The sequence below is a fragment of the Orbicella franksi genome, chromosome 6 (assembly GCF_964199315.1).
Source record: "Orbicella franksi chromosome 6, jaOrbFran1.1, whole genome shotgun sequence".
In the NCBI taxonomy this organism is placed as follows: domain Eukaryota; kingdom Metazoa; phylum Cnidaria; class Anthozoa; order Scleractinia; family Merulinidae; genus Orbicella; species Orbicella franksi.
This window is the reverse complement of record NC_138150.1, coordinates 23,508,026-23,523,466: the sequence shown is the minus strand read 5'-3', so window position 1 is coordinate 23,523,466 and position 15,441 is coordinate 23,508,026. Positions and strand designations below refer to the sequence as shown.

The 15,441-nt window shown below is 36.9% G+C and overlaps 1 protein-coding gene across 3 annotated transcripts; it reads right to left on the bottom strand.

The window, feature by feature from the left end:
- Positions 1–3: 3 nt before the first annotated feature.
- On the bottom strand, positions 4–15,413 carry LOC145491369 (short-chain dehydrogenase/reductase family 42E member 1-like). 3 transcript variants are annotated; one of them, XM_081470551.1, is made up of 12 exons: positions 15,132–15,198; positions 14,637–14,743; positions 12,045–12,146; positions 11,352–11,409; positions 10,843–10,958; positions 9,287–9,362; positions 6,837–6,919; positions 6,361–6,495; positions 5,674–5,739; positions 5,354–5,417; positions 4,172–4,248; positions 4–3,635 (listed from the first exon to the last, which is right to left on the bottom strand). In XM_081470551.1, the coding sequence occupies exons 2-12, from the start codon at positions 14,682–14,684 to the stop codon at positions 3,408–3,410; spliced, it is 1,053 nt and encodes a 350-aa protein (XP_081326677.1). In that variant the 5' UTR covers positions 14,685–14,743; positions 15,132–15,198; the 3' UTR covers positions 4–3,407. The 3 variants fall into 3 exon arrangements, with proteins under 3 accessions (XP_081326677.1, XP_081326676.1, XP_081326678.1); XM_081470550.1 differs by lacking the exon at positions 14,637–14,743 and having other exon boundaries at positions 15,132–15,413; XM_081470552.1 differs by lacking the exon at positions 14,637–14,743 and having other exon boundaries at positions 15,097–15,224.
- Between the last annotated feature and the right edge of the window lie 28 nt (positions 15,414–15,441).

Below are 15,441 nucleotides of genomic sequence, written 5' to 3'. Positions count from 1 at the left end.
TGTTTTTGCAGTGATCCCAGGCTGATACTGTAGTCCATTAGGTATTAATATAAGAAGTAATCAAAGACTGATAACTATGTTAAATATGTTAAAAATGAGATGGTTAAAATGCAATTAGCCCTTATTTCCAAATCAGTGCGACTGTACTGATTTTACACATTGTATCCTTCTATAGCAAAATTCATGATCATGACTGATTCTCCGAGTGCCTATTTGTGACAAAATTGGGCGCGTTCATGTGAGTGTCCAAGTACAGGTATCCATTTACAAAAAGTTGTAATTGGATACCTGTAGTTGGATACGTAAAGTGATTCACATATCAGTTACGTGGGCTTTAATGGTTTCTTCTTAATGTTGTGTATAGTTTTTAAAGCTCATGGAAAGAGCTACTGACTTTTTCGCTGTAAAGAATTTCTCCCAAGACTTTTTTAATTTAGAAATTTGTTGTAGATATGATTGACTGGTAATTGGACCTCACATTATACAATTCAGTGAGTAATTGTGCTCGTAAGTTCAAATCAGCTTACGCTTCACGCTCATCCGATTTTGAAATTACTCTCATGATTAATAATAGTAATTGGACTGAGTGGAGTACAATTCAGGGAGTAATCATGTGAGTAATTTCAAAATTGGACGAGTGCAAAGTGCAAGGCCGATTTGAAATTACGAGCATGATTACTCCCTGAATTGTACGACACAGGGTCCAGTTACTAATTAATCGTATCTATAACAAATTTTGGAATAACAAATGTCTTTTGAGAACTTCTTTTGAGCGAAAACGTCTGTAGCGCATTTCATAAGTTTTTCAAACCTGTACAAAGCCATTAAAGTGCACGTAATTGACGTGCGAATCACATGGGTATCCAATTACAGGTATCCAATAACAAAAAGTTCAAATTGGATACCTGTAATTGGACACCCACGTGATCGCGTGCTGATTACATGACAAATGGGCATGTGGAGAACCAATCACGATCAAGAATTTTGTTACAGATACCATTACTCCCTGAATTGTACTCCACTCAGTCCAATTACTATTGCTAATTTTACAATCAATAACTAAAGATACTTTGTGGTAATTTTGTTAGCAAGGATTAAATTTAATACTCAAAATAGTGTTAATATAATATTATTACCTTCATTCTAAGGAAGTCCTGTCCTTTTTTCCTGATATTTGGTTGAATGTACAGATGTAAATAAAATATAAGGATGTAAGTGAGGCATTTGGATGTAATTTAGCTACAGCTCCAAATTATGTTTGAGTTGTTGTTCCATAACCTTAACTGTCCCTTTCTTTTCAAGATGTGTTTTATTTAAGAAATAAAAAACGTGTACCGTGTTTCTATCGAGTTATAGAAACACAAGTGGAAGTTTGGGAGAATGAGGAATGCTGTGGGAACACGAGCTGCAGGCGAGTGTTTCCACAGCTTTTTTGAATTCTCCCAAACTTTATGGAGTGTTGCTATAACTGGATAGAAACACAGAGAACATGTTTTCTATTTCTTTTAGAAAACACCGCGATGAAGAAAAGAAAAACAGGTTTGTTACTTTGATCATCAAAATGGAAATTCTCTTTGCTCGCACCATCATTACATCAACAGCTCGTGCTAGTTCTGTGTTTCCATCGAGTTATAGAAACACGATTTTTAACCAGTCAGTGCGCATATTTTCTTAGGGCTGTTTTCGAATTTATTTTATTGTATCTTGAATAAAATATTATGGTATGTTGTGTTAAGCCAATTGTGCCTACTTAGGAATTATTGTGGTCAGTACCGGTAGTGATTTGCAATGTCAGAGTTGCAGTTCCTCAGCCTACCTGCATGCTTACTTGAGGATGAAGGTCAAGATTGGCTTGCATAACAGTTTTGTCATTACTTCTCCAGTTGTTTTAAAAGCACTAATCAGTAATATGAAAATTTAATAGGCCATTTTACAATTGTGTGCTCAGTTACCTGGCCTTTGAATGTAAGCGAGGCTGGAGGTGACCTAGCTTTGATACAGACCTCTCTGCTTTTCTCAATCAAATGCCAACTAGTTAGCAGGAGAACAACTTGATTTACACAACAAAAGTGGTGAGGTCTGTATCAAAACAAGGTCACCTTCAGCCTCGCTGCCATTCAGAGACCAGGTCACTGAGCAAACAACTGTAAAATGGTCTATTGTTGTATAGAAGAATAAATTATGAAATCAGTAGGTACCTAGAGTCATCACTCCCTTATACATGATTTGCACTATGGCATCATTTGACTACAACTACCAGAATACTTGTTATCTGGTTATCGAGTTGTTATTTAAACCCCACTGGGGCTTCAAAATTTACATAATAAAGAACATTTGAAAGGAACTGTAGTAGCTGTGGTCAAATGATGACAATGTGCAAATCTACTGCACAAGCCTCATTCTCTAAATATACTCCTGTGCAGTAATTTTGTGTAGAAGATGAAGATGTCTTTTGAAAAAAAATATACAATGTACATTTGCATAAAAACAAGAGGGAATACCAAAAGGGGAAATACTAAGGCACTTTTCAATGTTGACAATACAGTATTATTCTCACCTGGGCCCACATGAGCAAGCACCCTAATTTTCTTTTCCATGGGCCTAGTTGTTTTTATCGGTCACATGTTATGCTGCTAACCTTGTCTGTTTAAACATTGATTTTCCCAATTCACACACTCTATTTTTCATGATTTGCTGGAGGACTCAGGGATCAGCGACCTTCCCTCCCCACAGTAATAACTTTTACACTCGCTTACTTGGGGCTCTTGCTCCCCTTCACCTCTGCAGTCACCTTGTTTCCCATAACTTAACAATACCCAGAGTGATTTGAGAGTAAGGGCCCTGTGGGAATTACTATATTTTGTTGACATTCCAATGGTCAGAGCACTGGACTCTGGTATTAGAGGTCTGTGTTCGAGTGCTAAGAGAACCTCTTGTCACCCAGGAGTATAAAGTGGATATTTGCAGACTGTTGGGGCAATCTCACAAAGTACCTGGGGGTTTCCTGTAATGGACTATTAAAACAGCCCAATCAGAACTTAATGCTGGTCAAATCTAGAAACAGGAGTTAGCACTGGCTTGATAAGTCACCCACTCTTCTAATCTGCAAGATTTTAATCTTCAACCTATACTTTCTTAACAAATAAATCACCAGCTAGAAGTATATTTCTTACCAGCTGTTATTATTTTATTAGTTGTCACTAGACAGTCCTCTCTATTCCCATATTTTTTTGGATTGGTAAATTGAATGCTGATTCTGGGTAGATTAAAAAGGGAGAGAGGAATTAGATCATGTTTGATGCAAATAAGAAAATTGACATTTCCGTCTTTTTAGTTTAAAGGATCACTTCCAGTTGAGGAGAACACAATTTATAATACCACTAATATGTAATGATTCTAGAAACTACTCAGGTATCTACTCTAGGAAGCCAAGCCAGAAGCAAACAAGCACACATAATTCCTATGACAACATTAACTAAATAATATAGAAGATGAGAGCGCTGCTTCTGTCTTCCGTGGCCATTCTTTTTGAAATATTCTGTTACTCCATCAAGTGTGTATTTCTGTGGATTGTAACCAAGATCATCACGGGCCTTCTTCATACTAAAGTAATGTGTTACTCCCGATTTGTACACCTAATCAAAAGGAGAAAGAAAGTTTAAATAGTGACGAGAAAAAAAACATTGTCAGAACATTTTGTTGAACAAGGCTAGACAAGAGTAAGTCTCGTCTACCATTCAAAATATTATTATCCTCCATTACTGTTGATTATGTAAGCTTATACCAGAAAGTGTAAGTTGGGTTCTCTTTTGTGGATGTTGTGAAAAGAAGGTAAAAATATCCACTTGGGTCAAAATAGCCCACAGTACTGGAGCTGATGCTTATTTCCTTAAGGATGAGGAGATTAAGAGTAATGCTACCTCCCCCTGGATGGGATGCTAGTCTATCACAGGACTGAGTAACCAAACAGTTTATTGGTACCCTTAACAGACAGATGCTAGCCTAGTCCACTAATCATTAGGCCACTGTGCCACCCATCAACAAAAGAATTTCTTGAAAGGGACAGGGGTTTTCCATACATTCTGATTTTCACACCAAAAAAATTTTTAGTCATTAGGTACTTGTCAAAAGAATACAAATATTAAGATATTTTATGCAGCAATTTACTTACCTCTGCTCTTGTAAGGAATGGTTGAAAGTTATAAATATATTTTCCTAACACTGAGTGAACCAATTCTGTTAGGAATGCTAGAAAAAAAAAAAGAAATCAATGATTACAACTTCTAGCGTAACAGTTACTTTATTAACAGACCACCCAACACTCATTGACCAGTTAGAGCAAGAGTTTTGACCAAAACATTAAAACCTGTTTCTGGACGTCATTATTCACGAAGATTATTTTTGTCTCTTGCTTGTTTGATGTGCCATCCAAGTCAATTAAATTATCCTGCTCCTATGACCATAAATTGAACTGTTAGGATTGATCTGATTACAAACAAACTCATATATTAAGTGTTTGGTTCAAAAGTCTTAGACGGTCTCAACTGCACTGTAAAAACAATACCAAAAAATGATCTTCAAAAATATTCTTCTGCAAACTTAGCCGCCTTTGGGGCTTGTTACTTTCAGGGGGGGGGGGGGGTGGGGTGGTCATTACTTTCAAAGGGTCATAACTTTCAGGGAGAAAAAATGTTATATAAGGTTGGTATGACCGGACTCTTCCTCCAGTTTAAATCTATATTACTGCCACATGGGTGAGCTGTTCATGTCTAGACCATGTTGTCAGTGGTCAACAGGAAAGCTAGCTAGACACCATTAACTGTTTCAAGAGAAAATTAGATTTTATGTTGGCTGTTTGTACTTCACTATGCACAGCCATGTTGGTCATCTGTAACAGTATCTCAGTGTGCTTTTAATACACTCCTATTAAAAATAATATCAATTTGGATCAAAGTTTCCTATATTACGTTCATGTTACTTGTTAACACGGCACAACATTAACTGAAGTGGCACAAATTGACATTTCACAACACTTTGTGGAATAAGCGACCCTTCCCTTGTTGGAGAGCACCTTATATCAAGTTAACACATGTAACTATCGCCTGACTATTGATTGGAAATTAAAATAAACATTCTATTGAACCTGGGTCTCACTATTTTCTGAGAAGTGGGGTGATTAGGGGCAGGCTTGTTACTTTTGGAAGGCTCGCTATTTTTGGCAAGTCGCTACTTTTGGAAGTTTACAGTACTCTTAACATACCAGTAAGTTATTTGCTATGAACTAATTTAACAGACCATTGGACAGATATTGACAAGTCAACCAGTGTAGTGGTCTGAATGGAATCTAACTTACCAACCAAATAGACCAGAGTAATTGATACCTTTAACTTGGGCATGGTGTATCCCAGACCTTCAGTCTACCAAGACAAAACAAAGCAAGGTGCTATCAGTGAACATGTTATAGAGTCAGGGTTAACTAAGTCTTGTAATACTTTTTTTGCTAATTAACATGCACTCTTTGGCTTTCAGTACTATATGTATCCTGTCTTTAGTCTTTAACTAATCAAGCTTACTTGGGAGCCACCATGCCTCCTCCTTAAGAAAGAAAACTTTCATTAAATATCATCTTGACATACACGCAGTCAAACATTAAACACACTAGCTGTAACTTACTAAAGGTCTGAAGAACTCGAAATTGTTAATTGGTGAGTTGTCAGATATAAAATATGCTTCTCCTGCCTGGAAGATCATTTGAATAAAAAAATAAATTAATAACAATCATGATAATAATTTTAATGACACAAAGTTTGTCTTCACATAATCATTATAAATCATATTGTTAAAAGTCAACTTAGGAAGGATGGATAATAACATGCCTCTTAACTGACTGCATTAATTGCTTCAAAAACTGGAGCTTCAGACATGGTGTTTTCGATCCCTTGGATTGAAAATTGACAAGAGCAGCTTACACAAGCAGAGTGCAGCCTTTGTGTGACATACAAATATGTCAGTCAAGAAAAACTTGCACAGTGAAAAATAGCATCTAAATACATAACAGTGTCACACTTATATTAAGGGACTGTAAATCTCCATGCTTTATAATCTGATACAAACAGTATTGAGTCCCTGTTAAAGGATTACATCTGCCTCTCTTAAGATAGCAATGATTCAGAACTAGGTCGTTGCATCACCAACAGAATTTTATCTCAAGCCTTGTCGTTTATTGTTATTTCATTTGCCTCTTTGTTGCTGTTTTGATGCAGTGTCATTATGTCAGAATATTACCCACAGGTCTCTATATTATTTGCTTGATATTGTACAGACATGAACAAACTTAATGCAGTTTCTTTAGATACTCACAGCTGTTGAATTAGCTTCCATGAGAACTTTTCCTGCCAAAATATGAGCTTCAACCAAATTATTAACATGAACAAAGTCAACAACTGCACCATCCTGACCAAATGTAAAGACAAAAAGTCCTCTCTCGATGTATGACTGGAAATGTAAGAAAAGCAACAGCACATTATGTTATTATAAAACAAAAACGTTCTGCAATGGGGCAGATTTTGACTGCTTTTTCTTGAAATAAGGATTTAAAGTTATCAATTATATGAAATACAATGGAAACCCTCTCAAAACACATGCTTATTGAGTTATTTTTTGGTAAAAAGAAAAAACCCTCTTAGTTGAATGGGCTTTGGGTGGATGGTTGGGTGGACAGGCGATGCATGTTTGTGGATTAACACAGCTGAGCTATAATTTAACAATACTATTTAAAACATAACACTCTTTTCCCTCTATACAGTCAATTTATATGCCATTTGATTTTCACTTACCACAATTCTAGGTAAATGTCTCAATTCACCTTCTCCATAAATTCCAGCTGGTCGCAGAGCACAGGTCTTAAGGGTTTTTCCATCTGTAATATTTTCAGGGATGCAAAAATGTGTCAGAATACTCAACATCCTTGGGCAAGTGACACGTGAACAATCTGCAATTTTTTCTTGCCTGATTTGTAATAGTAATTGGACTGAGTGGAGTAGAATTCAGGGAGTAGTCCAGCGAGTAATGTCAAACTCAGACAATTAAGGTATCATGGTAGGTGGATCTTTACGAAAAATGCAAAAACGCGTTTTTTGGCTGTTCAAATTGAGAAGACTGAGATAAATATCTTGCAAAAAGAATGGGGAAAAGGGCTTTTTTACTTTCTAAGTTGAAGCAAAAAAACTATTTTTGAATATTATTACCCCTTACAGTGCGTTGACACCTAATTAAAATTCACCGCCAGTTGTCACAAGTAATGCGAATTGCGGTCAGTGATATTTCATTTGTGCACACAAACTGTTCTTGATCTGGTTGTTTCATCACAAGTTGGCTTTCGTTCTTGTCAAATTTTCTTCATGTCAGGATGAAAAATTCTTGCCCATTTTAGTCTTCGAAGAGGCCAAAGAGGCGAAAATCTGGTGGAACCCACAGGTTCAGCGTCGAACAAGATCTTTAGCCCTGAGTGACCATGGGTCGCACTGTAACCAAGAAGAATGGTTGAAGGAACTCGAGGACACTAGTCCTGCCAATGAAGCTAAAGGACAAAATACAACAAGTGCTAGTTGCACGAAATTGTTGTAGAGCGGACGTGATTCCGAAACTTCCACAACGAGAGAGTCAAGCACAGATGTAGATGTTGACAATGTAGACCTTGAGATTTCCTCTTTTTCATGCTTTTTGGCTTCACAAGGCATGGTTTCAAAAAATGTCTGGAGAACGAAGGAGCCTAAACTTAAGCAACATAATACCAATGCTGCCGACGAAATCTTTTAAGTAAAAGATCACGGCAGTTTAACTGTCCTGTAGTTTGTCCCTTCTCAGACGACTTCACTGCAACGCGGGTTTCCACGCCAGAATATTAGTTGTCTGTTTATTTCAAGTTGTCATAACCCATTGTTCTGGTAAACTGACCCATGCCAACATCTGTCAGTGATGAGGGGATTTTTAACACCTATCCATACAAATCTCATAAAAGGTTTTTTGTGTTTTTCTCGATAAAATAAAACTGCATATAAGGATGAACATTTTTAGTTTGTTTACGTGTGTCTTCGGATGGAATTGGCTGAAAATCAGCAGGTATGTTCTAGGATACCTCCTTCGAAAAACCATGTCGGGCTTTGTTTAATTTCGCTTCTGTTTCAAAGTTATGGCCTCTTTTGTAGAAGGAAACGTCCAGATTAAAAATATCAAAGTTTAGGAGGGTGTAGAAAAAAAACCAAACCACATCTGGAAAATCGCAGACATGATTTTTGAGGGTGATGTGTGAGAAAACATTTCCGATGTAAATTGCGCCGCTCTGATAATTCACACTTGGAAGCGAACCAGTTTAAGCGAAGCAGTGTTTCTGGGTATTTCTTTTAATATCACTGCGACAATAACTTTTTAGAAAATTTCAAAGATATGATTGTATTCTATAACTATTAAGCTTTCAGAAAATGTATAGGTTGATGGGGTTTTCTTTCAAAGCGCAAGCATAAGAGCACGATTTCCAAACACTGTCAATCCACCTACCATGATAACTGAATGCAAGTGCGAAGCACAAGGCCGATTTGAAATTACAAGCACGATTTCTCCATGAACTGTACAACATGAGGTCCAATTACTAAAGAATCGTATCTATAACAAATTTCAGAATTCAAAATGTCTTTTAAAAACTTCTTTTGAGTGAAAACGTATGTAGCATGTTTCATAAGTTTTGAAAACTGTAGGAAACATTACAAAGAAAGACATGATTAAAGTGCACGCAATTGATGTGCGAATCACATGGGTATACAATTATAGGTGTCCAATCATAAAAAGTTCAGATTGGATGCCCATGTGATCGCGTGTTGATTATATGGCAAATAGGCACGCAGAGAACCAATCACGATCAAGAATTTCATTATAGATACGATTAAGAATTAACACACTGCATCTATCAAAAACTATGCTCAATCAACAGTTGCATCTTTTTCTTCCAAAAATCACCTCAGGAGATTTCTCAGGAAACAGTTGTTCACTTTAACAGGTTTAAATGTGATTTGTGATTTGTGAATTATGAGCCATTTTGCAAATTGGAGGTGTGTTCTCTGCTTGTAGAACCGGTGCTATCAGTAAGGTTAGAATAAGTGAGGCCCAAACAACTTACTTTCGGGGCCAAAGTATGACAACGGCTAACATTAAATAGCTGGCAATTCATAACATAATACCTACTGGGCCTCCAGCAGGTGCCAGGTCTTACTGAAAGTACAGTAAAACTCACCTTGCAGATTTGAACCATTGGCGATTAAAACAAATTGTTCAGCTATAGACTTTGTTCTGGAATAATGATCAGGATGCTAATGAAAAATGAGATTGAATACTGGTAAAAAAGTGGGATCTTTATCAGTAGCTGGGCATACACCCTTATATAAAAATAGTACCAATGTATCACAAAAATACCCTTATGTAATTTACCTCAAAGAAATTCCATTATATAACAAACTGCTAAACCCGCCAGTTATAAGACTCCTTAAACCTGCCGATTGTAAGACTCCTTAAAACCGCCGGTTATAAGACTCATTAAAATCGCCGGTTATAAGACGCTGTAAAACCGCTGGTTATAAGACTCCTTAAAACCATCGGTTATAAGACTCCTTAAATCCGCCGGCTATAAGACTCCTTATAACCGGCGCTTTTAAGGAGGCTTATAACCAGCAGTTTTAAGGGGTCTTGTCACCGGCGGTTTCAAGGAGTCTTATAACCAGCCGATTTAAGGAATCTTGTAACCGGCGGTTTTAAGGAGTCTTATAGCTGGCAAATTTAAGGAATCTTGTAACCGGCAGTTTTAAGGAGTCTTATAACCGGCAGATTTAAGGAGTCTTATAACCGGTGGTTTTAAGGGGTCTTATAACTGGCGGTTGTAACAGTTCATTATATAAGGGAATTCCTTTGAGGTAAATTACATAAGGGTATTTTTGTCATACATTGGTACTGTTTTTATATAAGGGTGTATGCCCAGCTACTGATAAAGATCCAAAAAGTGCATGGACTGCCAGATGATCACAGATGAACATAATTTCCACTGTTTTTCACGGCATCAGAGGCATATGTATCTGTCATTAATGAAAGCTTTTTCAGAGCTTAGAGTGTCTTAAAATGCTGGTGCTTAACTCCAGTTTAGATTTCTGTGGCATCAAGTGAACAAGAGAATTTCTACTTCCCCTGGATGGGATGCTACTCCAATGAAGGGATTGCCGACCCAGCATTTCACTTACTGTTGGTTTCCAATTCCTTATACCTGGGTGGTAAGAGTACTGTGAGAACAAGGCACCCTAACCAGATAAAATACAATGACCCTGGCATGGCTTTAATCCCAGACCACATAATTCAGAGTCTAACACAAAATTAAATAATTATTACAGTTGCAGGCCACAGCACAACCTACTTGGTTAATCTCAAACTTAAAATAAGAACTAGAGGGAAAATTTGCTTTGTGAATAGTTTATTGGGAAGAATGGTTATGAAGCCCAGCAATAAGTAAACAAAGCTGCTATTAGGCTTATTTCACGATCATTCGCAATCCTTTTTTTTACGCTCACACACACTTCATGAACTATAATGTAGCCAAAATGAATTTATAGGTTAGTTCCTCAGACATAAGAGAACAGCCGTAAATGTTTTTTGTGCACACCATTGAAATGAAAAATACGGGGAAAAAAACAAAGAACTTTGTCGGCTCAATAACCATTCCTCAAAGCTATTAACTATGCTTTGAGTGAGGAGACATATTAAGCCTATAAATTAACTGCTTTCGTACAACTACAGCAGGAGGATTACCTTGTATAGAGGTAAGTAAGGTAAAGATTCATCGCCATTTCTAATCACCTGTCCACCAAAAACCACATTGTAAGTGCTCGTATAAACGAGATGAGCCACATTATACTGGCAGCAGGCTACAAATAAAATTAACCACATAAATTATAAATATGTATTAAAAATTAAATCAGAAAAGGTCAAGCATCACCACAGACATTCTGAAACTTAAAAATTGACTGATTATGTGACGAATTAAAAAGAGTATATTTGCTCATAAGGTTCAATTTAGAAAATTGTCATAATAATGTATTGAGAAAAAAGTCATTTTGATAATAATATTTTAAAAGCATTCTACATTTTATGCGCCTCTTTATCTGCTAACTAAAACTCAAAAATTTAAAATATAACATATATCAAAATGAAATTATATGACTTGTGCAATAAATGGTAATACCACTATGCATCTTACATGTTTATAAGTTACATTAATATTACGTATTTATATTAAAATCTAATATGTAGTTACTAACCTTCAATAACATGCTTGGTTCCTAGAATATTGACCTTCTCTATCTGTTCCCTGTTTAACTAAAAATCCATACACCATTATCACTGATTTTACTGTTTATGCTTTACGGCAAAAATAGAGGATTTTTTAGCAGGCTTGTATTCAGTAACTGACTGTATAAAATTCTTTGCAAAAAAACCAACAGTTCAAATCCAGTGATCATAAAGAGCTGTTATGGCTTTTGACACACTATGTATTGTACATCACAAGTGATCATCTCTCTATTTCATGGTATTTACGAAGGATTGCCAATGTACCCATACAGACTAGACACAGAGATTGTATCAAACTTGTGAAATTGATATAAAACCTGACATTTTTCAGGTTGAAAACAGTAAATACAGTTGAACCCCTATTAAGTGGCCACCCTTTAGATGGCCAGTAATCAAAGTCCCATAAGGGATCTTCTACTGTTTTTACCTCTGTTAGGTGGCCAGCTACAATCCTATTCCCTAGGGGTGAACATTTATTATAATAGCCTATTACGGATTTAACTGTAAATAAATTGGTCCCAGATATAGTATCTGCTAGTAGATTTCACTTTTGGTGACAAGTTTTAATGCAATTTACTTCCTAGAATATATCCTACAAGGCCCTTTTCACAGGCATGTTTTCCCTTCTCAGTAATTTGGTTATGAATTCATCATTTACTAACTTGTTCCCTTCCAGACATTCCATATGACGCACTGTGAAACACAGCATCAATACATTGACCACTGAATAATTTATCCACATCCTCTTTCCTGGTTATGTCACCCTACACAAAACATACAAACCTTTGAATGCTTAGATCACATTAGAGCTAGTGCTTGAGTCACTCCATTTTTATCCTTAAGTTCCTTCTTAAATTCTGATATAAAGATGGTCAGTTGTTTGAGTGGGAGGGAGAAAAGGATAAAAGCTCTCCTTTTGAAGACCCCTTTTGATGAAAAATAAATTTCATTTTTCATCTCTCGATCCCTTTCCCTTGAAGGTCTCTTTTGAGTGAATTCCACAAAGATCTTTGAAAATTTCATGTTCCAGGTGAACACTGAAACATGAACAATCCAAAATAATTTATTTTCTGTTCACACTACCCAATGGCTATTGAGGAAATTGATTTTTTTGAGCATAACTTTCTCAGTAGTAAAGAAAATAAGCAGATTGACTCAACTCATGCACACTGTTATGGTAAAGCACAGTTGACCATTTCTCCTTAAAAAACTAAGGTTCTGATTTATCTTTGACATCTTCCAAGCACATTTGAAAGCTTTCTGATGGGTTCTATTGGAATTGAGCACTTAAAAGCTTTGAAGTATGCGACCACAGTTGACATACTGCTGAGAAGAAAATTCATCAAACCATTTTATACCACATCCACTACAACCCCCTCCCTTCCGATCCCCCTCAAGACACACACATACACTCTTTTATATAGATTTTGATTGTTCAAAGAGACCCATCAGAAAGCTGTCGAAACAGGGCCAAGAAGGAATAACAGAGTGCTAACATTTATTCTTACATATAATGCATCAGTCAATTCCAGCAGTGCCCATCCCCTCCACCGGGCAACCGTGGGGCATTTGCTCACGTTGTCAGTCCCGGGGGTGGGGCATCTGCAATTTTATCGTGGCCTGGGGGCTGGGCATTTGCGTACCCCGGGGCGAGCCCCGGGCATTTGACACACGTGTTTTCGAAAGTGCCATGGATGAGCGTTTGTCGAACAATGACTTATCCGTCAAGCACCAGAGAAACTTGTAGATGTTTTAAAGGTGTGTTTTCTCAATTTAAGATATTTCTTCATTACTTGTAAGCATATAAATATAAGCAACAAGGTGAACTATATTTTGTTTATCACAAAGCAATCACTGACATAAACACGACTATTTTGCATTTCGCATTCAAAACTAGCCTAGCATTTTTTAAATTCATGAAAGTGGAGTTAAAATACTTAAGGTTTGTGAATTCAAATGATGCGATCTTCAAGACAGATCTTGCGAGCTTAAAATGCAATGCATCATCATTTGAAATGTCTTGATTCTTTACAGAAAAAGTAGCCTGTGAAAACAGGCAACTGTCATCGCTGGCGGCTGGAGGCACGTTTGCCGCAATCCCAGCTATCCTCTAGCAAACTGTTAAAAACAAATATAAAGAAATAAATATAATCAGAATCAACTAACACGTACTGTTGTCCTTGAAGTCTTACCGTTGCATTAAAATACTGAACAGCTGAACGTTTTATTCACTGATTAATAAAAAAACTGCAGAGGTGTTGGAAGACGACAATCCCGGGGGCGGAGCATTTGCCCTCTTTCTTCGTCCCCACCCTGGGGTATTTAGACAGCTTATGTGTCCTCATGCTGGGGAATTTGCCCATTTTATTTAAAAAAAATGCTAATGCCCGGGGGTTAGCCCAGGGGGGGATGGGCACTGCCGAAATTGACTGACGCCTAATCAGGGCATATCTAATCGATATTTTCGATACTCGATAGAAATCGAACGTAATCGATCGTAATCGATACTAATCAATCGATTAATATCGGAAATCGATAGAAATCGATCACTCGCGTCTTTGTGACTATCGATTTTGATCGATTTCTGTAATTAGCTATCGATTATATCGATTTGTTCGACAATGATCGAAAAGAAAATGGACGAAGATTCTCTTTCATAAAGTTCTCAGTTTTATGCTACAATGAGTCACAACTCACCCAAACAAATACACAGTAGTCCAAACTGAACTGATAAGCATTCCCTTTACACGGCTTTATTTAAGATTGACTATAGAACTTTTAGTAAATTTTGAAACTGAAAAGGATTAAAACATGAACAACGCAACTGTTACGAAACTATCGTTTCCGCCTTCACAATTAGAGTCATACTTGTTGTTACGATATCTCGAGTCCTCTCCTCGTTCTCTTCAATTCGGTTAGTAAGCCGTTCCACAAATTATTGTGATCCTCTAAACGTTTTCGAGAATTTACCATAATTCGTTCTTTTCTAGTGTATTAAAGATGTTGTATTAAAGATATTGAGGTTATCATTTTTGTGGTCAGTGGCTTACAAATCTAAACAAGCCCTCCACGCTCCATAAGCCACCATGCCCGCCTCCCCATAAGCGGTTGAAAATTACCCTTTTAAATTCTCGGAGAACGGACGACAGTTTGCCAATTTCTACAGTAGTGACTCCGGATATTAACCACGATTCTGATGATTCTAGAGTACAAGTTTTCCTTTGTTTTGTTTGTTAGTCATCGTTATTCAATACCCGTAAGTACAGCAAAGATTGATCCGAGTACACAGTACACAGCACCATAGGATTGCTGGGCTGAAATCTGCTGAAATATTGCTTTAAACAGCTTTACAGCAGTGATCCTGGTGAAAAAAAAAATAAGAAAAGTAGCTACCATTGGAGAAAGAAGTAACATCATCTTTATCAACAAAGCGGATTCGAAGGTAAGCTTGAAGGTAAATGTTATGCAGTGTTATGATAAGATCAGATCACGTTTTTGATTTTCGATTTCCATCGATGTGACAAAAAATGTGATTATCGATTTCAATCGATTAAATTGACTGATCAATCGACAATTATCGAGTACCATCGAGTATTATCGATTAATCGATTACATTTTCAGTGATCGATTTCTATCGATTAGATACGCCCTGATATAGTTTAAACTATTCTAAAACTAAATTTGTAACTGTTCATATATAAAATCAATTCTTACGTAACCCCAGAAAACAAGCTCCTCCCATATCGAACCTGAACACATTCCAATTGCTTGTATGCTGTTTGATCTAAAGGCCAAGAAATATCAAACGCAAGTACTTCTGCCCCTTTCTTCTTCAGTGCATTTCCCAGCTTGTGCCCAAAATAACCCCCTCCTCCCGTCACGAGTATTTTTTTCCCTTGAAACGACTCTCCCGACATGTTGTTGAAGCCTGCATTCAGCCAGCGGCAAACAAGATATTCTGGCAGTGTTGTAGGTGGTGTAAACTTCATCTTGTATCCTAAAAGTTTCATCTTACGAGAAGGAACACCCATAGCTACAATACCCGGAAGTTCTCAGTTT

Coding starts and splice junctions, on each gene's coding strand:
- LOC145491369 (XM_081470550.1), bottom strand. CDS start 15,413: ATGGGTGTTCCTTCTCGTAAGATGAAACTTTTAGGATACAAGATGAAG. Junction 9,363..10,842: donor CTTACTTACCTCTATACAAG/GTAATCCTCCTG, acceptor ATTTTTCATTAG/CATCCTGATCATTATTCCAG. Junction 4,249..5,353: donor TACTCTGGTCTATTTGGTTG/GTAAGTTAGATT, acceptor TTTTTTTTCTAG/CATTCCTAACAGAATTGGTT.